This window comes from Salmo salar, chromosome 07 (genome assembly GCF_965601325.2).
Source record: "Salmo salar chromosome 07, fSalSal1, whole genome shotgun sequence".
Classification (NCBI taxonomy): Eukaryota; Metazoa; Chordata; class Actinopteri; order Salmoniformes; family Salmonidae; genus Salmo; species Salmo salar.
In genome coordinates, this window is record NC_138297.1 from 20,731,217 (window position 1) to 20,758,242 (window position 27,026).

The 27,026-nt window shown below is 42.0% G+C and overlaps 1 protein-coding gene across 31 annotated transcripts in view; it reads right to left on the reverse strand.

Annotated features, from left to right (window-relative positions):
- Positions 1 to 20,262: 20,262 nt before the first annotated feature.
- Positions 20,263 to 27,026, reverse strand: part of LOC106608606 (receptor-type tyrosine-protein phosphatase delta) — a 643,701-nt gene continuing 636,937 nt past the window's right edge. For all 31 annotated transcript variants that reach the window (XM_082977423.1, XM_045721669.2, XM_082977431.1 and 28 more), the window contains one exon: positions 20,263 to 25,571. In XM_082977423.1, coding sequence (XP_082833549.1) covers positions 25,503 to 25,571 — 69 coding nt within the window. In that variant the 3' untranslated portion in view covers positions 20,263 to 25,502. The remainder of the gene's footprint in view (positions 25,572 to 27,026) is intronic.

A 27,026-nucleotide genomic window follows, 5' to 3' on the forward strand; every position in this document is an offset into this window, starting at 1 on the left:
CCTGAGGCTGCCTCGTCAACCTTCATGATTTTCCCGCGTCCTGAGAGCCTATTGGAGCCCTGGGAATTGTCACGTTACAGCTAAGATCCTTACTTTTCAATAAACAGATGCAAGACGCACGACTCCTTGTCAGACAGGCCACTTCCTGCATGAAACCTTGTCAGGTTTTTGCCTGCCATAGGAGTTCTGTTATACTCACAGACACCATTCAAACAGTTTTAGAAACTTTGGGGTGTTTTCTATCCAAACCTGAACAATAATATGCATATTCTAGCTTCTGAGTTGGTGTAGGAGGCAGTTAAAAATGGGCACATATTTTTTCAAAAATTCTCAATACTGCCCCCTAGCCCAAACAGGTTAATTGAAATGCATTCCAGGTGACTACCTCATGAAGCTGCTTGAGTGAATGCCAAGAGTGTGCAAAGCTGTTATCAAGGCAAAGGGTGGCTACTTTTAAAAATCTCAAATATAAAATATATTTTGAGGTGTTTAAAATGTTTTGGTTACTACATGATTCCGTACGTGTTATTTCGTAGTGTTGATGTCTTCACTATTATTCTACAATGTAGAAAATATAAAAAATAAAGAAAAACCCTGTAATGAGTAGGTGTGTCCAAACCTTCGGCTGGTACTGTATATATTTGTTTCTGCTCGACTAAAACAATCTATGTTGACCAAAAGCCTAATGACCAAACAATGGAACAGTCAACCAATTGGGGTCAGCCGTAGTCTCCTCCCTACTCTTATCACACAGGTGCTCATGTAACAAGGTTGGTTATGTTTTCACTTGCCTCTAAAGAAAGGTGTATTTAATGTTCAAGCATTCTTATTGGTTGGTTCAATTTAGATGACAATAAGGTGTGTTGTTATTGGCCCCGCTTGCAGATAGGCGGAGATCGCGAACGTCAGGTCTCCCCAGTATGAAAATGTGATGCAAGGGGTAGGTCACATTCTGAATACTGTTTTATATTTTTATATTTTACAATGTGTACAAGTTTGCTGTACATTGCTGATTTATACATGTGTGGGTATATGGTACCTGTTAGTGATTGAGGTGCTTTCTGGGATGTGTGTTGGTATATGATTGCTATATATAAGTGTGTTAGCTAGCATGCACCGATGTAATGGTCACATAAGCCCACTGCTAACACAGTTGTTTTCATGCTACAGATTTTACCATCGACAGCCATCAACATCATTAAGCCCTGCACAACTAACGTGCTGTTTCCTATTTAACTACAGATAATAAGTAATGCTCAACTGGGACCACTGGCTGGGGGTGATTTATTTGAACATCACACCAACTCTGGCCCAATAGTGTAGCAAAATTTACACCATGCCTCCCTTTTCGCAGCCTTAATCAATCTTCTGGCCACCGCTCTCTTCCTTTGATACTCCATGAGATTAACTTCTGTCGAGCCGTTCCTAAGTGCCCATATAGCTATATCCTTTCCCGCACCACCTTTGAGCTCTCGTCTGTCTACCATGGCACCACCCGCCGTCTTCCTCCCCCCGAACACACTGGAACAATCACATCTGAAGCTGATATAATTACAGACATTACTTTCTCATGGCACTCATCCACAGACCCATCCATTGATAACTTTTGTCCTGCCCGCTCACACAGGTACTTGAACATCTTCCAGTCAGCCTTCTCAAATCACCACCTCACGTCATTGACTCTACTCTGCATACACACATCCATATTGACCTTATATCGAACCGGAAAATGATTACTCCCTACTCCCTTACTCCCTAAGTCCAAGAATGACTCTGTACCCCTCACAACATTGATTCTTGTTCCCCTCCTATCATTAATACATAGTAATCCCCTGTTGTCCATAAATTATTCAACTCTACTCACGTTGTTATCTTTATGCGTACTTCCCCTGATTTCATTATGGGCATTAAAATCACCACAACATAATAACTTCCTATAAATCCCTTCTAACTGTGCTAACATGAGAGGTTTGCAGGCGTTATAAAAAAATAACTATTACAATGTTACCTCTATTACCTCTATTCCATTAGCTATTAAGCTTCTAGCATTCCATTGAAGGACCGCAAAAACCATACTAAATACACTACATGACCAAAAGTATGTTGACACCTGCTCGGCGAACATCTCATTCCAAAATCATGGGCATTAATATGGTGTTGGTCCCCCCTTTGCTGCTGTAATAGCTTCCACTCTTCTGGGAAGGCTTTCCACTAGATGATGGAACATTGCTGCGGGGACTTGCTTTCATTCAGCCACAAGAGCAAATAGAGGGTGATACGGAGGGGGATCTTAAACTGAAACCAAAGAGAGTAAGCATTTCTCCTTTGCCAATATAATCCATCCTCCTGCAATTGGTAGACTGACCGCAAGAATGTCCACTAACAGGAATCCAAAGAAATTTGTGCACACAATTTGAGAGAAATAAGCTTTTCGTGCCTATGGAAAATGTCTTGGATATTTTATTTCAGCTCATAAGACATGGATACAACTCTTTACGTGTTGGGTTTTTGTTGAACTTAATTTGAAAGGCATGACGCCGTTGACGCTTGCCGCCCGTCTGTTTTCTCTCATTCACTAACGTGCATTCTAAATCCAGTAGCGGTGCGTGGGTAAAAATCACTGGGGAAGCCAAGCCCCCCCCTCCCAAAAAAGCAATATTACAAGCTATGTGTTGTGATTATTGCGTTGTTTGCTCTATAACCATGAATACACGCCACTGTCTAAATCCAACATGTGGAATTAAAGCCATTTTATGCTTGATCTGGAGGTTTCAGTTCAGATAAAGTGACAGGTTCCTCTGATAAAACTGTTTCTTCTTGAGAGAGTTTGGGCAACGTAAAGTTCTCTACGAACTGCCGTCAAGCAGAAGTATCAAAGCTATGTGACGAACTGTATAAATCTGAATAATATGCTTTAAAATGTGTATTTCTGTAGGATCAGATATCAGTCCCTTAGTAGGAGATCTGATCAGCTGTATTGAGGATATTGTTTCAGTATGTTTAAGCTGCAGCGCCAGTAAGTGGCTAGGCCTACTCCCTTCAAAATAGTATTTTTGTCGAACCCTCTGCATAATGAATTTTGCTCTACATCGCAACAGGTCATTAAGTTCCAGTCTGTCTTGTTTTGCACGCTTTGTACAAAATAATAAAATGCAGTACCACAGGATATTTCTTAACGTAGCTCTTTATTAGCTAGCTACAACTTGCATGTTCACTTATCTCCAACCATGATCAACTGACCATGACCTAACCATCTGGGTGGTCTTAACCAATCATAGCACAGTATGGTACGGCGGTAAAATGCATCCAATTATAATTCAGTATGTTTACACATATGAATATTACACAGTCTACTTGTTTTAAGCTCAATTTCTCTCTCTGTTGAATAGTTATTTTTAAGAGAGTCTTCCAGCATTTTACAATGATTTTCCAATTTATGTAAATTATAGGAAAAATGTCTAGTTTTCTCTTTTGAAACATTTTACAGCTAACCATACCATAGTTGAGTCCTCCACTGAGTGGTAATTTATTTCAAATAAATATTTTAAATTGGATCTAAACTGTATGATGAAGTCAGAGTTGTGTAGTAAAGTATTACTAAACCTTCATCTAAGTGCACGCTTTTTCATTGGGAAGATTTGAAATTGATAAAGAATGGGATTATGATCAGATAGAATGGCCGGTAATGTTTTTATAAAATCCATTTTACCTGTAATATCAGTAGATTTTAAAACCCAGTCAATTCTCGAGAAAGTCTTAAATCTAGCAGAAAAGCATATATAGTCCTTAGTTGTCAGATTATGACATCTCCAGGAGTCATTAAGATGAAGATCTTTAAGAAATTGTTTAAGTGCCAGGGAAGCATTCACTTGTGATGAGCTATGAGAAGGTCCAGATCTATCTATCATAGAATCAATAAAGGCATTCATGTCAGTTCCAATAATAAGCTTATAATCCGATACATTGATCAGTCTTCTGGTTACAGAAGGGAGAAAATCTTTCTCACATGAGCATACATAAATACAAATGCGATTTTCCTTCCATACAGAGTGGAACATATGTAAGTAAATCTTCTGTTTATAATTTCCACTTTTTTCAATTGTAAGGGGTAGATTGCGTTTATGTAGAACAAGGATCCCTTTAGATTTAGATGTAAAGTAGGAAGTAGCTGCCAGTTTGTAGTATTTGTTTTGAAGTCCATGGACATCACCCTCTAAAAGATGTGTCTCTTGTAATAGAGCAATGCCAATTATATTCCTATGTAATACATCAAGGCATTTAATTATCTTAGTTGGCTCATTAGAACCCCTCAGATTACAGGAAATGATCACTAAATTAGCCATGATCCATCTGTGGTGATGTGAATACCAGGTTGATGGATAAAAGGGGAGAAAAGTAACTTATGATAGCTATAAAATGACTATTCAGTTGTCAACTAAATAATTGTAAACCAGATATTCCAGGAAAGAATAGTAAACATATCCATTGTTGGATTAAATGATGTATAAAATTACAAAACCCTTCAGATTGCCATTCCACCCCAATAACCCTGCAAAATGTATCAAAACAATTGAAACAAAGATCCCCTCCCCTCCCTGACAGGTTAGGAGACAACAGTCTGCCCTCTCCACTCAATGTTAGACCCGTGACTGAACGCAGCAGTGTCGATCACTAAAACCCTACCAATACCCCTGAATGACTCACTCCATTTCCTAAATATCTTGCATTAACTGACACAATGGAGATAAGAGAATGGCAAGAAATGCTCAATTGACTGAACGATTTCGCCTTAACGTAGCACAAACTAACTAGCTCACTGTGGTGCTCATGGTTGTCCTCTCCAAGTGATGCCACGAACTCCTCGGTGTCTTGTGCTGTGGTGAATGACAGGCGCTCTCCCCTGTGTGTGGCCCGGAGCGTTGCTGGATAGACGAGGAATGACTGGATGCCCCTCAGTCTGAGTTTGTTCCGGACTTCGTTGAAGACTTTGCGGCGTTGGGAGATGTGCGTGCTGTAGTCAGGGAAAAACCGCAGTTCCTTACCAGCGTGGTGAATGAGCTCTGCTGCTCTGTCTCCTTGTAGAATTGCGTGGCTGTCGTTATACCAGAGGACCTTGAATATCAGCGTCCTCGGTCTGTCTGAAGCATTACTAGTCCCAGGTCCAGAGTAGATGCGGTGGGCTCTTTCTATATCAACCTTGTGAGATATGGATAGGATCCATTTAGGAATCATTCTCTGTAGGAATTCAATTGGATCATCAGTCTCATCTCCTTCTTTCAAATACATTTATCTTACATTTGAGCGATGTGAACAGTCCTCCATTTCAGCCATCTTCTACAGTTGTGAAGAACAGTCATTGACTTTCCTTATTTTCACCTTTCAGATTGTCTACTTTAGTAGACAGATTGTCAATCACTTTCATCCTTCTCTCAACGTTGATTGTAAGAGCTTCAACAGCCGCTAAAGTTTATTGATGTTTTCTGTTGAGTGGTTCCACCGCCTCAGCTAACACCCATTGTAGCATATCCTTGAGAGAGTTCTGTTGATTGGCTAACACCTCAGAAATCGCGCCAGCTATGAAGGCCTCAGTTTCAGTCCTGAGGGCTGTCTTCTGACACATAACAATAAGGGAAGAAGTCGGAGAAGCGCTGTTTTACTAGTCTTGAGTAGTCGGCATTGGTAGTCAGTCTTGGGCTTGTTGTTTAACAGTTCCTTATCAAAATAATGTAATAAATATGAAAAAGAGATATTGGCTTTGCAGCGCTCTAGTGACTATCGACCATAACTCCCATTGGTCACGTGATCCCCGCCATTAAGTTATATTTCTGAAGGCCCTAAGAGAGGTGCACAGACCTGAGCCTGGTGTGCCTGTCTCAGCACCAGTTGATGGTGAAGATGAAGATGAGGTTGAATTTTAGGCTGCAGAAGTTTCACCACCAGCAACATGACAGTGTAGAACACAGTGCTACCTGGACCTGAAACAGTGTAACCTGAGGACTCTACACCCTCCATCAGGTATTTCTCAATGTGAATTGTATTATGCACAAACTGCATTATTGCAAGCTAAGTTACTAATGGCAGTGATTGGCCACGTGTTAGCACTCTCTAGATTATACAGTTGAAGTCAGAAGTTTCCATACACCTTAGCCAAATATATTTAAACTCCGTTTTTCACAATTCCTGACATTTAAACCTAGTAACAAATTCCCTATCTTTGGTCAGTTAGGATCAACACTTTATTTTAAGAATGTAAAATGTCAGAATAATAGCAGAGAGAATGATTTATTTCAGCTTTTATTTCTTTCATCACATTCCCAGTGGGTCAGAAGTTTACATACACTCAATTAGTATTTGGTAGCATTGCCATTAAATTGTTTAACTTGGGCGAAACGCTTTCCACAAGCTTCCCACAATAAGTTGGGTGAATTCTGGCCCATTCCTCCTGACAGAGCTGGTGTAACTGAGTCAGGTTTGTAGGCCTCCTTGCTCACACATGCTTTTTCAGTTCTGCCCACACATTTTTTTAGAGGATTGAGGTCAGGGCTTTGTGATGGCCACTCCAATACCTTGACTTTGTTGTCCTTAAGCCATTTTGCCACAACTTTGGAAGTATGCTTGGGGTCATTGTTCATTTGGAAGACCCATTTGTGACCAAGCTTTAACTTCCTGACCGATGTCTTGAGATGTTGCTTCAATATATCCACGTAATTTTCCTCCCTCATGATGCCGTCTATTTTGTGAAGTGCACCAGTCCCTCCTGCAGCAAAGCACCCCACAACATGATGCTGCCACCCCCATGCTTCACGATTGGGATGATGTTCTTCGGCTTGCAAGCCTCCCCCTTTTTCCTCCAAACATAACGATGGTCATTATGGCCAAACAGTTCTATTTTTGTTTCATCAGACCAGAGGACATTTCTCAAAAAAGTAAGATCTTTGTCGCCATGTGCAAACTGTAGTCTGACTTTTTAATGGCGGTTTTGGAGCAGTGGCTGCTTCCTTGCTGAGCTGCCTCTCAGGTTATGTCGATATAGGACTCGTTTTACTGTGGATATTCATACTTTTTGAACCTGTTTCCTCCAGCATCTGCACAAGGTCCTTTGCTGTTGTTCTGGGATTGATTTGCACTTTTCGCACCGAAGTACATTCATCTCTAGGAGACTGAACACGTGTCCTTTCTGAGCGGTATGACGGCTGATGGTCCCATGGTGTTTATACTTGTGTACTCTTGTTTGTACAGATGAACGTGGTACCTTCAGGCATTTGGAAATTGCTCCCAAGGATGAACCAGACTTGTGGAGGTCTACAATCTTTTTTCTGAGGTCTTGGCTGATTTCTTTTGATTTTCCCATGATGTCAAGCAAAGAGGCACTGAGTTTGAAGGTAGGTCTTGAAATACATCCTCAGGTATACCTCCAATTGACACAAATGATGTCAATTAGCCTATCAGAAGCTTCTAAAGCCATGACATAATTTTCTGGAATTTTCAAAGCTGTTTAAAGGCACAGTAAACTTAGTATATGTTAACTTCTGAACCACTGGAATTGTGATACAATGAATTATAAGTGAAATAATCTGTCTGTAAACCATTGTTGGAAAAATGCCTTGTGTCATGCAAAAAGTAGATGTCCTAACCGACTTGCCAAAACTATAGGTTGTTAACAAGAAATTTGTGGTGTGGTTGAAAAACGAGTTTTAATGACTCCAACCTAAGTGTATGTAAACTTCCGACTTCAACTGTAATTCTAGCTTCTCCTACAATAATCATGTGGTATTATAAAACTATTAATTGGTTTCGGATTTTCTCATAATTTTTTCTATTATAGCTGTCCAGGCAGGCCCTGTGATGGTTTGTGTTGGGACAGAAATCAAGGAGTTGGTTTTTGATGTCAGACCCTCCACCCCTGAACCCAGTGAGGACTCCAGCCCTGAACCCAGTGAGAGTGGAGATCGATCCTGGAACCAGGGGGAGGATGAGCTGTCTGCTGGCCCTGAGTCATCAGAGGATTCATCCAACTCAATGCAAAGATATAAAAATATGAATAATGGTGGTATACATGCACTAATTAATTATCTACTTATTTTTCAGTGTTGATGCTGACAAGTACGTTGTCTGTCGTAGCCAATTTATGTCCCTGTTCACCTCTTGCCATGTCTGTTGTGTGGATACACATGCCAGCATGGAGAAACAAAAGGGCACCTACGTTCAAATCAAGCAAGTTTTCTCAAATTCAAATTGAGGCGGGTAGTTCTCACACATTTGATAATACCTTTCCAAAGTATGTTCCTAATGTAGCCATTCAAGACTTTGGGAAAATCAGGGAATGCTCTACCGGAAAATGCCAGACTGCAACTGGCATAATGGTCTGGGACCATCACTTTTCCGGCTGCATGCCTACACAGATGATCAGGAATTGCGATCTGTTTCCCTGAATTGCATTGTGAAAGCCTAACTTAGCTAGTCATGTTGGCAATAGAAAAAGCTTTCAAATGATGCCCACCTGACCCAGATTGGATTGTGTAAACAACCACAGTAATTGTGTAAAGGCGGGGATTCAGGGTTGTGTTCCAAACAAAACAACTACAATTGTGCTTGCTCTAGTTCCTCAACATTAGTAACATTATCACTACCATATAAATACCTGCTTTGCTGATGGGACAACATGAACACTGCCATATCAATACCTGCTATGCTTATGAGGTACCTTTTATAAACACTACAATGGATACCTGATATGCTAATGAGGTAACTTTATAAACATTACCATATAAATACCTGCTTTGCTGATGTGGTGACATAACAGCTACCATACACTGTTAATACCTGCTATGCTGTTGCAGTAACAAAACAGGGACCATATAAATACATGCTATGCTGATACAGTAATATAACAGCTACTATGTAAATGCCTGCTATACTAATGAGGTAACATTATATATACTACCATATAAATACCTGCTATTTATGCTGATGAGGTATCATTAAAACCACTACCATATACTGTAAATAGCTGCTATGCTAATAAGTGAGCTGGGAAGGGATGTTAGGTGCCTCCTAAGAAGAGGTAGGTGCAGGAGTCAGGAGCAGGAGAGCAAGGAATTTCCATTAGCACAATCGTTTATTGAACATCCCAAAACACGACAACAACAGGTGGGGAAACACACCCAACGAAGTCGCCACACACAGGGAAATAAACGTACCACACGGAGGAGAAACCTCTACTCCTAAATACACTACAAACGGTACAACACGACCGTGAGGGGAAAAAACCCTGTGGTGCAAACACGCACCCCTAGCAGAGCAACAACAGCAAATAATCCCGCACAAAGAATAGCAGGCAGCGGAGGTTAATAAACCCTCCGAAATGAACTAATAGGACACAGGTGTAAACAAAACAGACAGACACAAATGAAAAGGAAAAATGGATCAGTAGCAGCTAGTAGGCCGGCGACGACGACCGCCGAGCATCACCCGAACAGGGAGAGGAGCCACCTTCGGTGGAAGTCGTGACAGTAACCCCCCGATGTGCGGCTCCCGCAGCGCGCCGATGCCGGCCTCAAGGACGACCCGGAGGACGAGGCGCAGGGCTATCCGGATGGAGGCGGTGAAACTCACTCAGCAGAGATGGGTCCAAGACGTCCTCCACCGGCACCCAGCATCTCTCCTCCGGACCGTACCCCTCCCAATCCACGAGGTACTGCAGGCCCCACACCCGACGCCTGGAATCCAGTATGGATCGCATTGCATATGCCGGGGCCCCTTCGATGTCTGGGGGGGGCGGAGGGACCTCCCGTACCTCAGCTTCTTGAAGCAGACCAGCTACCACCGGCCTGAGGAGAGAGACATGAAACAAGGGGTTAATAGGGTAATAAGGGGAGCTGTAACCTATAACACACCTTGTTTATTCTCCTCAGGACTTTAAATGGCCCCACAAGATCGGTCAGGAAGTCCACTGACAGGTGTGACCAAGGCCGCTGTGGAACGGTGAGGGGTTGTAACTTCCCTCTGGTCAGGTGCCTAGGAGCCTTGCACTGAGCACACACCAAACAGGAGGAGACATAAACCCTCACGTCCTTAGCTAAAGTGGCCCACCAGTACTTCCCCCTAAGGCATCGCACCGTTCTATCGATACCCGGATAACCAGAAGAGGGTAACATGTGAGCCCACAGAATCAACCTGTCGCGAACACCAAGCGAGGCATACTTCTGTCCAGCTTGATACTGAGGTGGAGTTGGCTCTGACCGAGATGCCTGCTCGATGTCCGCGTCCACCTCCCACACCACCGGTGCCACCAGACACGAGGCCGGAAGTATGGGGGTGGGATCGACGAACCGCTCCTCTGTATCATACAGATGGGACAGTGCGTCTGCCTTAGCGTTCTGGGAACCTAGTCTATACGAGATCGTAAATCTGAATCGGGTAAAAAATATAGCCCACCTTGCCTGGCGATGGTTCAGTCTCCTCGTCGCCCAGATGTACTCCAGATTACGGTGGTCAGTCCAGATGAGGAAAGGGTGTTGAGCCCCCTCAAGCCAATGTCTCCACACCTTCAGAGCTTTTACGACAGCCAGCAACTCCCGGTCCCCCACGTCATAGTTACGCTCTGCCGAGCTGAGCTTCCTCGAAAAGACAGCGCAGGGGCGGAGCTTCGGTGGCGCGCCCGAGAGCTGTGCGAGCACGGCTCCAATCCCAGCCTCGGATGCATCCACCTCCACCATGAATGCTAAAGAGGGATCCGGATGAGCCAATACGGGAGCCTCGGTATACAGAGTCTTCAAGCGACAAAACGCTCTGTCCGCCTCAGCCGACCACTGCAGACGCACCGGTCCCCCCTTCAGCAGTGAGGTAATGGGAGCAGCCACCTGCCCAAAACCCCGGATAAACCCCGGATAAACCCTAAAAACCCGCTGCACCTCCTTTACCGTGGTGGGAGTCAGCCAATTACGCATGGCAGCAATGCGGTCACACTCCATCACCCACCCTGATGTGGAAATGCGATACCCCAGGAAGGAGACGGCCTGTTGGGAGAACACACATTTCTCAGCCTTGACGTACAGGTCATGCTCCAACAGTCGCCCAAGTACCCTGCGCACCAGAGACACATGTGCGGCACGTGTGGCGGAATATATCAGAATGTCATCGATATAGGCCACCACACCCTGCTCGTGCAGGTCCCTGAGAATCTCGTCTACAAAGGATTGGAAGATGGCTGGAGCATTCTTCAACCCATACGGCATGACGAGGTACTCATAATGGCCGGATGTGGTACTAAACGCTGTCTTCCACTCATCTCCCTCCCAGATACGCACTAAGATATACGCGCTCCTGAGATCCAGTTTTGTGAAGAAGCGTGCTCCGTGAAATGACTCAATCACTGTGGCGATGAGAGGTAGCGGGTAACTGTACCCCACCGTAATGGAATTTAGACCTCTATAGTCAATGCACGGACGCAGACTTCCATCCTTCTTCTTCACAAAAAAGAAACTCGAGGAGGCGGGTGACGTGAAGGGCCGAATGTACCCCTGCCTCAGAGATTCAGAGACATATGTTTCCATAGCCACCATCTCCTCCTGTGACAGGGGATACACGTGACTCCGGGTAAGTGCGGCATTTACCAGGAGGTTTATCGCACAATCCCTTCGTCAATGGGGTGGTAATTGGGTCACCCTCTTTTTACAGAAAGTGATAGCCAAATCGGCATATTCGAGAGGAATGCGCACGGTTGGGATTTGGTCTGGACTCTCCCCCGTCGTTGCACCGATTGAAACTCCCACACACCTACCTGAGCACTCCTCTGACCACCCCTTTAGAGCCCTCTGTTGCCACAAAATAGTGGGGTGTGAAAGGCCAACCTGCCTAACCATGTCCAGTGGAGCCGTGGCCTCCCTGACCACCCCTGACCCTAATGGTCGACTATCTAGGGAGTGCACGGAGAAGGGTTTGTCCATCTGAACCAGGGGAATCCCTAACCGATGCACGAAACCGCGGTCCATAAAATTCCCAGCTGCGCCTGAATCTACTAGCGCCTTATGCTGGGAATGGGGGGAAAACTCAGGGAAAGAAATCAACACATACATGTGACCAACAGGGAGCTCTGGGTGAGCCTGGTGCTGACTCACCTGGGGTGTCCGAACAGTGCTCGGCCTGCCTTCTCGACTCCCAGACGAGCCCCTCCAGCAACGGTCGGAAGTGTGCCCTGTCCGACCACACCTAGTGCAGGAAGGAGCTCCTCCTCCTCCGCCCTTGCTGCAGCGGCCCGTAACTCCATGTGTGTTGGAGCGGAGTCGCTGGGGGGTGGAACCAACAGGACCCAATCCGGACGCCCGCGCATAGCCAGCAAGTTGTCCAACCTTATGGACATGTCCACTAGCTGGTCCAGGGTGAGGGTGGCGTCTCTGCATGCTAGCTCCCTGCGGACGTCCTCATGTATACTGCACCAATAGTGGTCAATCAGGGCCCTGTTGTTCCACCCCGCGCCAGCGGCCAAGGTCCTGAACTCCAGAGCGAAGTCCTGGGCGCTCCTCGTCTCCTGCCGTAAATGGAACAGACGTTCACCCTCAGGTGGATGGTCGAACACGGCCCGGAAGCGGCGGGTGAGCTCTGGGTAGTGGTCCCTCCCCGAGTCTGGTCCATCCCAGACCGCATTGGCCCAGGCAGTAGACGAGGGCGTTCACGCTCTCACCTCCCGAAGGAGCCGGGTGAACAGTTGCCAGGTAAAGATCCAGCTGGAGCGGGAACCCCTTGCACCCGGCAGCCGTCCCATCGAGCCGAATACCGCTGGGGCAAGACAATGTCGGAGAAGGTGGTGGTGCTGGTTGGAGTGTGGCTGGTGGAGGGTTAGGGAGGCCACCCTTCTCCCATCTCTCCATCGTCGCCATCACTTGATCCATGGCAGTCCCCAGATGGTGGAGAACTGTGGTGTTGCACGCGCTCCTCCATGGAAGTGGAGAGCGCGTCAGCTCCTGCTGACTCCATGATATGGTGCGGGATTCTGTTAGGTGCCTCCTAAGAAGAGGTAGGTGCAGGAGAGCAAGGAATTTCCAGTAGCATAATCGTTTATTGAACATCCCAAAACACGACAACAACAGGTGGGGAAGCACACCCAACGAAGTCGCCACACACAGGGAAATAAACGTAACACACGGAGGAGAAACCTCTACTCCTAAATACACTACAAATGGTACAACACGACCGTGAGGGGAAAAAAAACCCTGTGGCGCAAACACGCACCCCTAGCAGAGCAACAACAGCAAATAATCCCACACAAAGAATAGCAGGCAGCGGAGGTTAATAAACCCACCGAAATTAACTAATAGGACACAGGTGTAAACAAAACAGACAGACACAAACGAAAAGGAAAAATGGATCGGTAGCAGCTAGTAGGCCGGCGACGACGACCGCCGAGCACCTCCCGAATAGGGAGAGGAGCCACCTTCAGTGGAAGTCGTGACAAGGGATGTGATGAAGTGATCCATTCAGACCAGCCTTACTGATTTAACTTTCGTAACACCATTAGTCGGTAACACTAGTTTGATAGGTGATATTCATAAATTAAAGAAATGTAATTGTAATGTTCTGGGCACAACACTGACATGAATGACATGTATTGTTTATGACAGTATCAGTAATACGACACCTCATGGTGAACCATTGGTACTACACTTTATGGAAATCAGTTGCTGTACAACCACTGAACAACGTGTATAAGTCTTCTAGATAAACAACCACCTCTATCTTGTGTCTGGGCATTATTCTATTCATATTACACAAAGGAATGTCAATGTTCATTAAAATGATTGAATTTTAAGCACTAATATGTATAGAGTATAGAGTGCTGTTTTATTTTTACCATAGCAATTACATAGCAGGCTTTAGCAGGCACTGAAAAGTGACACTGTCATTACTTTTGTTGTTAGATTACAAAACAGAGTTATTTAATTAAAACATTTTTATTGTCAATCATTATCCAAATTGGGCCACTGGAACCCTCTGTAATTGTTCAAGAGACAGGGAACTGTTGGTGGATAGCAGACAACACAGGTTTCCACAGAGGTTTCCTGATGTGCTGTCTTAGTCCCCTGGGCCTATGGGGTTCTATCTTCCTGTAGCGTGCATAGCGGAATTGCCTGGGGACAAGGGATGGGGAATTGTTGGTAGTTATAAAAGTCTGGGAGACGAATCTTACAGTAGTAGCTATAATGCAATGAAAATAATTATTCATGATTTTACTCATGAGCACTGACATGGAGTGGCCCGTGTTCCTGTCTGAAACTCATGTATGCAATTCCCAGCACAAACCGATTATGGAAAAATGGCTCGAAACTTCGATGCAGGGTCAGACAAGAGATGTCCTGTCTTGAAGAAAAGCCCTCCACCAACCCCCAGTAACAACCTGGTCTCTATGCCTTTCGTATTATTCTGTATGTAAATTTGAGACCCTTCATTTAGTATGATATGTTACGTTTTGGATGTTAGGTATTCATTTCTGGATGTCCATCACCCATTTTGTATTATATGTACCGCATTATATGTGATAAATTTGAAAAACGGACAATATGTTACGAATTTGAAAAATGTACTATATGTATAAGGTTAATGTTAGGGTTAAGTTTTGAGTTAGGTTAAAGTGTTAGGGGAAGGGATAGCTAAAAGGTTAGGGGGAAGGGTTAGCTAACATTGTAATTAGTTACCAATTAGCTAAAAAGTAGTAAGTCCTTGAAAAGTTCGTAATTAGCTAAAATATTGAAGTTGCCCATTATGAGATTCAAATTCACAACCTTTGGGTTGCGAGATGTTCGCGTTATGCACCCAACCAACCACCCTGCTTTCGTTTTTGCCTCAAGTAACCATCTTTCTTATGTAAGCATACCAATCATAATATATCATACTAATTTGAGTGTCTCTGATTTATATTTACTCTGTTACTTCTAACCTATGATACCAGGTTGCCAGTAGGCATCAATCCCTGCAGCATATGCTCTCTATTGCTGTGGTCATTGGTTGGCAGTGTCCACACTTTTGAAAAACATTATTTTGAAAAACATTATTTTGACAACAAAGACTATCATTGATAACTAATGACAGTATGCTGATCATTTTTGTTTGGGTGGTTTTAAAGTGTAACTGCTTTTAAGAGTCTTTGAAATTGAGCAGCCTTGTGTGAGACACATCGTATAATATCACTGATCATGTAACTATTGAAATATGGAGATATTATTACATCCAATGTAACATCAGTGAAGCTCATATTGGAAATCACAATGCATTTCTTATTGGAACCCAGATAATAATTTACCTTGGCACCCAAGTCAGCCTTGACAGTTTTCATTATCTACAGTGTTGAATGACATTTTCTTATCTGGTAGCAAGACAATTTTCTGATTCAACTTGTCATAGTCTTACCAGTAGCTGAGAGATCCGAACATGGCTGTTTCCATGGTGACCTTTCAGCTATGTTTTGTGGTGTGTTATCAGATTTGTAATTGTTATTTGATAATTTAATTATTTAACTCTGCTTTGTTTTCATTCCTTTACAATGAAGTGAAGAGCACCAATGAATAGCAAGCAATGGAATGAAGCAAGTGCATCAAATCTTTGCCCCTGACACTATCATTTGTAATGTGCATAGGTCAGGACATAGGACGGTCATTGGAACAATACAGAATATCATTCAACTAACCAATGAACAGCAGGGAATCTTACAGACTGTGGAAAACAGAAAGGAAAATGCTGTACACTGCTGCTCATGCTCCCACGTTATTTTATTATAACAACGTTTCGAACCTTAGGTCTTCTGTGCCTTTGAAAGAGCAATCTGAGATTTTAGCAATAACCTGACCTCAACCCAATTGAGATGGTTTGGGATGACTTGGACTGCAGAGTGAAGGAAAAGCAGCCAACATGTGCTCAGCATATGTGGGAGCTCCTTCAAGACTGTTGGAAAAGCATTCCTTATGAAACTGGTAGAGAGAAAGCCAAGAGTTGGCAAAGCTGTCATCAAGGCAAAGGGTGGCTACATTGAAGATTCTCAAATATAAAATATATTTTGATTTGTTTAACACTTTTTTGCTTACTACATGATTCCATATGGGTTATTTCATAGTTTTGACGTATTCACTATTATTCTACAATGTAGAAAATATTACAAATAAAGAAAAATCATTGAATGACTAGGTGTGTCCAAACCTTTGAATGGTATTGTATATAGACTTCAAAGCAATTGATATTCCTCAATAGGTAGATAGGTAGAAGAAAAATAGAGAGGGATTTATGACCTATTCTTCCAAGGATGACATCTAAACTTCAGTTAGAGACATCAATACAAATAGCTGTGTACAGTGGTTCCTCCTTTAAAAGTTGCGTCATACCGCGGCACACCCTGCGTGCTGCTGCAGCATTCTGTAGCACGTTATCAAATTCTCAGCCATTTCTTCTGTTAGTGCAAGTTATTGCTAGTTTGACCACCAGAGGGCATCTTTGAGAAGCATTTGATAGTATTCCGTATTGGCGTTACCAGAGAATTTAAAAACTTTTTTGGAATAACATAGTATATGGGATTGACTGAAATGCTTAACTAATTTGATTAATATTATGGTGTTTCCATTCAGAGAAAAATTGTCCGTTTTGTTCTCGGAGCGCACACTTGACGTTCGGTCCAAGGAGTAGGGTTGATTTGAGCGTTCTGGCCTTACAACGGCAGTCAAGCACCCAAGCTAACATTGGTTAGCTACTTCCAGACGCAAATGAGACCACTCTGACCATTTTACTTGCCCTAGCAGAGCTGGTAAGGCAGTTTTCGTGTTAACCAGAGTGTTGGTGACTGTAAATGTGTTGCTTGAAACGATTGAATTACGCTTTTTTCCCGACGTTTACTGACACCGGCCATATTCAACGGGTGTTGAGCGTTCGTAAAGTAATAATTCTGCGCTCTGGTACACTCAGACAAGAGTGCTCTGAAATCCATGTAGATAGTAGGCTGGACACATTACATTTTTAACAACTTTCTTTTCTGATTAAAAACTAGTTCATTGCATCCGCCATGGAGCGAGTTTCATAATATGATCATATTTCCCAACTGCTTGCCGTCGTTTTGAAGTAATCACAAAAAAACAGGCCTTATTTTAGTGCATTTTCACCCTGCCAGCTCCTATTAGTTCTATCGGGCACCGTGGCACCAACTCGCCTTCCGAACGTTCTATTCCCAGCTTATTGTTCAACGTCTGCTTCGCTATTGTTGGCAATGAGGCCTGCTCACTTTGTTTTATAGTTAAAATGTAAACAAAAAAAATTATATTGGAACTCTGCGGTCTTCCCATTGATTCCTATGGGGGAAATATAGGCATGTCTGTCTATTTCGCCAAATATCTCACAATGTGTATATTCAGATTTTTTTCAAGTTGGGTGTAACCGGTGTGAAATGGCTAGCTAGTTAGCGGGGTGCGCGCTAACAGCGTTTCAATCGGTGACGTCACTCGCTCTGAGACCTTGACATAAATGCTTTAGCTAGCTAGATTCTTTACATCCAATGTTTCACAAGACGACAGCCTGGTTTGCTGGTTTTCTCAGGAGTCCCTAAAACATTAAACAACACAAATTACAAATTCATTCTCCTAACACTAGCTAGCTGGCTAATGTTAGCTAGTCAGATAACTTGCTAAATAGCGATTTTTGTAAATTAACTTTATGACAAAAAAATATGCACAAACGTTTGCCTCTACATTAACTAACATATTCCTCTCAATTGTAAATGTTTTGCTTGACTCGTTATGATGTTATAACAACTAACATCTGGTTCCACCGTAATGTTTTGTCAGCCATCTTTGTTGAAGAACGCCACAAGGCAAGGGTGGCTGGCGTCAAAATTCATCATTGGAACCACTCGATATGATTGGTCATATAAAAACGTTGGGAGCCAAATATAAAATGAGTGCTCTAACTCCCCCTTGTGGTGGTCTGGAGCAATGAAGCCGTGACTCTGGGTACCTCTAAGTCCCGCGGTGCAAGCTCGCAACTTTTAAATGAGGAACCATTGTACCTTAAATAGAGGGAGTAACTATAACTAATGCAGTGTCGCAATATCACCCAGATGGGTGCTACACATGGATAGTGGCTGAGGTAAGTTTCCCTCAATACAACGTAAAGCAATTTGATCATAAAAAAAATCACAGAAATCAATCCCTCACTGTAGAGGATCATTAGCTGAAGTGAATTTTCAAATAGAACTTCAGTATTTGGAAATAGTTACTTCTCATGCCATTCTGCTTCTTTGCTGTACGATTGTAATATGTTAGGTGTCTATAGGCATATTTACCACATGGTGCTTCTGAAACATCAAAGCAGCTAACTTTATATTAAAAAACAAGTGGAGTCTGAAGCACAGTGGGTGTTGTGTGTATGTCACTAGGGGAGACAGCATACTCACCACCCACTGGGCACACACTGGTTGATTTAGCGTTGTTTCCACATCATTTCAATTAAATTACTTTGAACCAACGTGGAATAGACGTTGAATTGATGTCTGTGCCTAGTGGGAAGGATCCAGGGTCATTGATGTTCAGATGGTGACAAAGTAATAACATACAAAAGGAACATTTGAAAGGCATACCAAATGAAAAGGATTCACCTACATGTGGGAAAACCCTGCTGGGTCGGGGAGGCTACTCGAGCAGCAATCACCAGTCAATCTTCTTCATCTACAGTATTATGGTGGTCCGCAAACATTCAAATCAAATCAAATGTTATTGGTCACATACACATGGTTAGCAAATGTTATTGCAAGTGTTGCAAAATGCTTGTGCTTCTAGTTCCGACAGTGCAGCAATATCAAACAAGAAATCTAACAATTCCACAACTACTAAATACACACAAATCTAAGTAAAGGAATGGAATAAGAATATATACATATAAATATATGGATGAGCAATGACAGAGTGGCATAGGCAAGATGCAATAGATGGTATAAAATACATTATATACATATGAGATGAGTGATGCAAAATATGTAAACATTATTAAAGTGGCATTGAAGTGGCCCGTGATTTCAAGTCTGTATGTAGAGTAGGCAGCAGCCTCTCTGTGTTAGTGTTGCCTATTTAACAGTCTGATTAGATAGAAGCTGTTTTTCAGTCTGTCGGTCCCAGATTTGATGCACCTGTACTGACCTCGCCTTCTGGATGGTAGCGGGTTGAACAGGCAGTGGCTCGGGTGGTTGCTGTCCTTGATGATCTTTCTGGCATTCCTGTGACATTGGTTGCTATAGGTGTCCTAGAAGGCAGTAGTTTCCCCCCGGTGATGCGTTGTGCAGATCGCACCACCCTCTGGAGAGCCTTGCTGTTGTGGGCGGTGCAGTTGCCATACCAGGCGGTGATATAGCCCGACAGGACTCTCTTGATTGTGCATCTGTAAAAGTTTGTGAGGGTTTTAGGTGACAAGCCAAATTTCTTCAGCCTCCTTAGGTTGAAGAGGCACTGTTGCGCCTTCTTCACCACGCTGTCTGTGTGGGTGGTCCATTTCAGTTTGTCCATGATGTGTATGCCGAGGAACTTAAAACTTTCCACCTTCTCCACTGCTGTCCCATCGATGTGGATAGGGGGATGCTCCCTCTGCTGTATCCTGAAGTCCACGATCATCTCCTTTGTTTTGTTGACGTTGAGTAAGAGGTTGTTTTCCTAGCACCACACTGATCTGTTAGAGGTGCATGCCGCCACCTACTGTGTGGGCTGTGTCCGCCTATTGTTCTGGTGTGTGAATTCATTACACTTTGTGACACAAAAAGGGGAGGGGAAAAGGGAAGATCACTCCTTGTTAATCAACTCCGAACATCTTCTCCAGCTACCGCTACCCCTATCGATTGGGATAGCATAGTGGAAATGGACTGTCCAGCGATGGCCTAACTACTTCCCTATATCTATTTCTAACACAACAGGCAATTCAGCAGCTGAAATGAAATGCTATTGCAACTTATGAAACCTGGCCATCACAAGCTTTGTATAGTGTGTCTTGGATTACAATTTCAATTGTCTCCCTGGTTCCTTCCAATTTCCAATGGTGGTCATGGGTAGATGTACAATTCAAACCCAGGTTTCAGCTAATGTGTCTCTGACAGAGTTAACTGCACAATAAAAATTATGGGATGATGAGGCCCCTTTTCTGTTGAAAGGCAAACTCTGGATATAATTTGTGACACTGACAGTGACAGGTAAAATATCTTTCATCAGTCTTTCAAAGTCAATGTGAGATAGAAGGAAAAAAATAAGACCATGGTGCATAACACTGACTTTTTTAATAGAATTCATTTATAACAAATGGAACTTGTGTCAGCAAAGAACTGATTTTCATACAGACTTCTTTCACCACCAATGTAACCTAATTAAGAAAATAAAAAGCACTCCATTCATTCAGAAAAAAAAACAGTTTACACTTACAACTAATAAGAGGTAATTGTATGATTCTTTTAACAAGCCTTTTTTTTTTTACAATTTCATGAATTAATTTCAGTCTATGCATCCAGACGAGAGATAGATAGAGAGAGCAGAGAGAACACAACGTTTATTTCTGTAATGACACTCCAAGCTTGAATGGCGAAGCCACGTTAGTTAATAACAGATGGTTGGGACAAATTTCTGAAAGTTGTCTTCTGGAATAATCACGGATGCTTTTTTTCCACAAACTTTTTTTTTGTCTTTTTCAAAGTCGATCCTTTTTATGTGTTATTTACATACACACAAAGTGAACGTTGAAGGAGATTCTTACAGATGGGTTCAAGTAATATATTATTGGGTTCAGAATCAATAGGGCAGTGCATAGTACAAAGATAAAGAAAGTGCAATTCTTCCTATTAGGCCGGCTGCGGCCATTCTGCAATGTTTCACCATGCATAATTGAAATAAAAAAATCAAGATGGGAAAACAAAATAAAAGTTGTGGATCAGTTAATGTGCACAGACTGCTGAACTAAGTACATAAAATATGGCATCGAGGTTAAATAATAATAGCACTTTTATACGGTAATGACAAAAGAGTTGAAAAAAAGCAACTAATTTTAAAAAACTAAACAATTTAGCTGCTTGAAATTAAAAGGGAAAGAAAGCACCTGGAATGCACATCCACAAAGCCATCAAAGAGCACGAGGGTCAAATAAATGTGGGGTCCAAATTATATGTTGTGTCCTCAACCCAAAAAACGTAATTAAAAGTTTGGATACACCAACTCATTCTTTATTTTTACTATTTCTAAATTTTTGAAAAAATGCTGAAGACATCAAATCTTTGAAATAACACATATGGACTCATCTAGTAACCAAAAAAAAGTGTTAAATAAACTCTTTAAAGTAGACACTCTTTGCCTTGATGACAGCTTTGCACACTTTGGTATTCTCTCAACCAGCTTCATGAGGTAGTCACCTGGGATGCATTTCAATTAACAGGTGTGCCTTGTTAAAAGTTCATTTGTGGAATTTCTTTCCTTCTTGATGTGTTTGAGCCAATCAGTTGTGTTGTGACAAGGTAGGGGTGGCATACAGAAGATAGCCCTAGATGGTAAAAGACCAAGTCCATATTATGGCATGAACAGCTCAAATAAGCAAAGAGAAAACAATTCAAGAACTTTTAAAGTTTCTTCAAGTGCAGTCGCAAAAACCATCAAGCACTATGATGAAACTGGATCTACCGCCACAGGAAAGGAAGACCCACAGTTACCTCTGCTGCAGAGGATACATTCATTAGAGTTACCAGCCTCAGAAATTGCAGCCCAAATAAATGCTTCACAGAGTTCAAGAAACAGACACATCTCAACATCAACTATTTAGAGGAGCCTGTGTGAATCAGGCCTTCATGTTCGAATTGTTGCAAATAAACCACTACTAAAGGACACCAACAAGAAGAGATTTGCTTGGGCCAAGAATGATGAGCAATGGACATTAGACAGGTGTAAATCTGTCCTTTGGTCTGATGAGTCCAAATTTGAGATTTTTAGTTCCAACAGCTGTGTCTTTGTGAGACACAGAGTAGGTGAACGGATGATCTCCGCATGTGTGGTTCCCACCGTGAAGCATGGAGGAGGAGGTCTGATGGTGTGGGGGTGCTTCTCTGGTGACACTGTCTGTGATTTATTTAGAATTCAAGGCACACTTAAACAGCATGGCTACCACAGCATTCTGTAGCGATATACCATCTCATCTGGTTTGAGCTTAGTGGGACTATAATTTGGTTTTTTTAACAGCAAATGACGCAACACACCTCCAGGCTGTGTAAGGGCAATTTAAACAAGAATGAGAGTGATGTAGTCCTGCATCCGATGACCTGACCTTCACAATCACCCGACCTCAACCCAATTGAGATGGTTTGGGATGAGTTGGACTGCAGAGTGAAGGAAAAGCAGCCAACAAGTGCTCAGCATATGTGGGAACTCCTTCAAGACGGTTGGAAAAGCATTCCAGGTGAAGCTGGTTGAGAGAATGTCAAGCGTGTGCAAAGCTGTCATCAAGGCAAAGGGTGGCGACTTTGAAGAATCTAAAATCAAAAAAATATTTTGATTTGTTTAACAATTTTTTGGATACTACATGATTCCATATGTGTTATTTCATAGTGTTGATGTCTTCACTATTATTCTACAATGTAGAAAATAATACAAATAAAGAAAAACCTTGAATGAGTAGCTGTGTCCAAACTCCGACTGGTACTGTACATCTTCCGCACTAGCAGATGTAAAACACAATTAAGTACTGTCAGATTTGTAACACTAACTGGTCCAACAGTTTGTATATTTCTGCAACTGTTTATAATTGCAAATACATGTATCAGTCTAATACTTTCCAGCCTAAGGCATAGTGGAGGGACCCTTTGGCTGAGTGTCTATATACTGTACACTGTCCGTTTCCTGGAGTCCGTTTGACTCATTGGAAATAGATAAAGTGCTTTTCACTGTTAAGGTCAGTAAAAGCTCATGGACTCCGCTAATTGTCCCATGATGCATGTCTTTGTTGACAACAGGCATTTGGCTTTGACTCCCTTAATTTTCCTAACATTCTTAATAGTCCTAGTTTGTTTAAAATGCACATTGACTGCTTGCCTATCTTTGAATATACATCTATCCCAATTAAGTGCTGGATCTTTTTATAGATTTAAGAACTTGAAATGAGTACAAAAGGACAATGCGAATGGGGGGGGGGTAAACATCGGTCTCCTTCCCATAGAATGCTATTTTTTTTAATTATTTTCACTGAGCCACAAGAAGGCCACAGAAACTGAAAATAGAAAGCCTTGCCATGTATGCATTTGCATATATAATTTCATATTATGTAACAAATGAATACTTAAGATAAAAATTAAATATACAGTTATATGTACTATATGCATGGACTACTCAAATATTACAATAATGTGTTAAATGAACGTTATAAAAAGACAGAAATATAAGGCACTCTAAATGCAAAATGAAAACATGTTACGCTTTTGAGCGTTTGAACACCTCAAGAAGAAAGTGACGTCGTTGTACCTTGTCCTAGTGTATGGAACATTGACTTAGTCTAAGCGACCCCCTGCTATGGAACTACAAACTTTATGAGTGTATCTAAATGCACTGGTGATACGTCGAGTGACACATTCCCCACCTACATGCCTCACCACAACAACGTCTTGACTAACAAAGTATCCATATGAACCCTATTCATAATATACCTATTTATTGCACAAGAAAATATGCATTGAATCAGAATACGTTTTGTCCTACTGATGTGCATTCCAGTGAAAAATCTCTTAATTTCCCCCAAAGTATAGACACCTCATTGTGGAAGCTTTCATATACAATCCATTCGTTTTATATATGTACTTTATTTCAGTATACATATGTTATAGGTTATGATCATATTATAATTAATATATCATTCATATCTGTCATCTTCTATATACCATAAATATGTATATCATGTATCTTATCCATCAGGTGCTCATCTTTTACCTTCATTCTAACATGGAAGAACTAAGATAATCGGTAGCAGCAACTTCATACTTTGCTCATCCCTGTTGATTCCACAAAGCCCCAGTTTATCGCATGAGTGTGTAAGTAAGTTATTGTGTATCCGATATTGGACAAATAAGAAAAAACTAAAAAACCCTGTAACAAAGTCAACATTTGGTAGTGTGAATACAGGACTGCACATATTGAGACAAACAAACCCCCAAAATTTGCAAGAAAAACTAAAAGAGCAAAGACTTTCTCTGCATGACGGTGCATACATTAGAACAGTTCTACAGCTTAAAAAAATACTCGGAAGAGAAAAGTGAACGATTACGCAAATACTTTGTTTGATTCACTTTTTCGAGTGATACGTTTTGTTAAAAAAAAAATCAAATTTCACACAGTTTAAAATAAAGCACATATCAACTGTATAATAAAGTACTAAAAAACTAAATCAATAGGTTTTATTTGTTTCATATATCTTTAAACATTCCCCCTTTCCCCCCCAATTCTTTAAATGATGAACGTTGCGACAGGAAACGGGGTATTTTTTTCATAGTGGACCAAGCACTGGTGTCTTCTTTTTCAATGGATAGATGTCTCTGTGTAGTTTGATTGTGGAACAGAAATGTCTCTTTACAATGTGCATCAAGTTTTAAGCCATTCTGTGTGCCTCCATTTCTCTCTCTGGTGGTTCGTAATATGATGCATTACTTGTTGATGTAATAGTACGTTGTGTTATTTTGTTTGTTTCTTTCAGTTTTTTTAACCCAAGACGAATCCTTGAAGCAACAGAAAAAAAATAATTCCATAAGATGCTTCAACAGTCAGGATTCCCTCTCTGTTTCCCGTGTCAGGATGAGTTCCATGGGTTTTGGGAAACACTTGGTCCTCCAGGAATAATCTTTACGAATTTTTTGAAATTTTTGTGTCTCACATCTAACACTTAGGGCTCTATTCAATCAGATCCGCTTTAGCCGACATCCGTGTAGTGGTTGTTTTGACGGTGTTGGAGGTGGAAATGCATTAGAGCTGTCAAATCCACAAGTGGCTCCTGGCATTATACCTAAAGTGGGCATTGCCATGGGCTGCATGGAGTCGCATTAACAGAATTCCAATGCAGCCTTGTTTACAAGTTCGAACACTGGAATGTGAGATGGAATCTACACCATTATGATGATAGAAACCCTCATTATTTACTTTACTGATTTTTCTATTTGAGTGTAATTATTTATATATAGCCTACACTTTCTCGCTCTGAACTTCTAATGCAAGTGGGGTGGGTGTGGCTTCGTGACAATGATCACAAGAGCAGCTGCTCACCAATTTGACTGCTCCAACGCAGTTCCACCTCCGACACCGCCAAAACATCTGCGATGCGGGTGTCTGCTATCGCCGGTTAACACTTGATCTGATTGAATCTAGGCCTAAATTGAGTCTTTAGTTAGGAGTTAAGAAGTACTTTCTCAAGCAGGAAATTATGGCTCAGAAGAGAGGCTCGCTGGGGTTGTCCAAGGGCCTTCTGCTTTTCCTCCGGGACAGGGACTCTTACGTTGCATAGTGGTCAAAGCTTCCAAGGTATTCCAAGCCAGCTCTGTAACAGAACTGGTATTGATCCTGAGGAGAAAGGAGAGAAAGAAAATTAGACATTGGTCCAAAATGTTTGTCACCATTTTCCAACCAGGTCCTATTCATTTATTTATCTGTCTGTCTCGCTGTCTTTCTTTTCTCTCTCTGTCCATATGTATGATCTTTAGTTTCCATGGCCTCAATCATTCTCTCTTTCTCCGTCTGCCACGTTCACATTTTCATTTGCCGCTGCTCAGAAATGAGATAAATAAAAACGTTCTTAGTTCACCACAGAGTAGAAGATTGCTGCTTTTAAGCAATTTCAGAGAGCCACTTGTAAGCTATTGTGTATCTTTTCAATAGATCTTGGAAACAGTTGTCTGTCATCCATTCAAAGGATATTTTGTAGACGGCAAGTGGAATTCTGTATCTCATGAGCATCAATTTGTATAGAGTCTTGGATTGAAAACACAGAGGAAATATGACTGCTGACTGACTCAATATGACTGCTGACTTCACCATGTAACAGTAGAGAAGTAGCTACCTGAAGTGCACAGATTATGTTGATAATTCACTGTGCTGGGTAACTGCAGTCATTTCAATTCAAGGATAATCCTGTGTGTTCCGTTTAAATGCTAAGTGTGTGGTGCTGTGGGTTGTTTGCTCAACCCAGTACATGGTAAATTTGAGACGTACTACTTATAAATAACTGTGGGTTGTTACCTGCCTAATAGTTAATAGTATACACTGAGTGTACAAAACATTCATGACATCTTTTTTTTTTTCAATGACATAGGCTGACTAGGTGAAAGCTATGATCCCTTATTGATGTCACTTGTTAAATCCACTTCAATCAGCATAAATGAAGGGGAGGTGACAGGTTAAAGAAGGATTTTTAAGCCTTGAGATATGGATTGTGCATGTGTGCAATTCAGAGGGTGAATGGGCAAGACAAAAAATGTAAGTGCCTTTGAACGGGGTATGGTAGTACAGTGAGGGAAAAAAGTATTTGATCCCCTGCTGATTTTGTACGTTTGCCCACTGACAAAGAAATGATCAGTCTATAATTTTAATGGTAGGATTATTTGAACAGTGAGAGACAGAATAACAACAAAAAAATCCAGAAAAACGCATGTCAAAAATGTTATAAATTGATTTGCATTTTAATGAGGGAAATAAGTATTTGACCCCCTCTCAATCAGAAAGATTTCTGGCTCCCAGGTGTCTTTTATACGGGTAACGAGCTGAGATTAGGAGCACACTCTTAAAGGGAGTGCTCCTAATCTCAGCTTGTTACCTGTATAAAAGACACCTGTCCACAGAAGCAATCAATCAATCAGATTCCAAACTCTCCACCATGGCCAAGACCAAAGAGCTCTCCAAGGATGTCAGGGACAAGATTGTAGACCTACACAAGGCTGGAATGGGCTACAAGACCATCGCCAAGCAGCTTGGTGAGAAGGTGACAACAGTTGGTGCTATTATTTACAAATGGAAGAAACA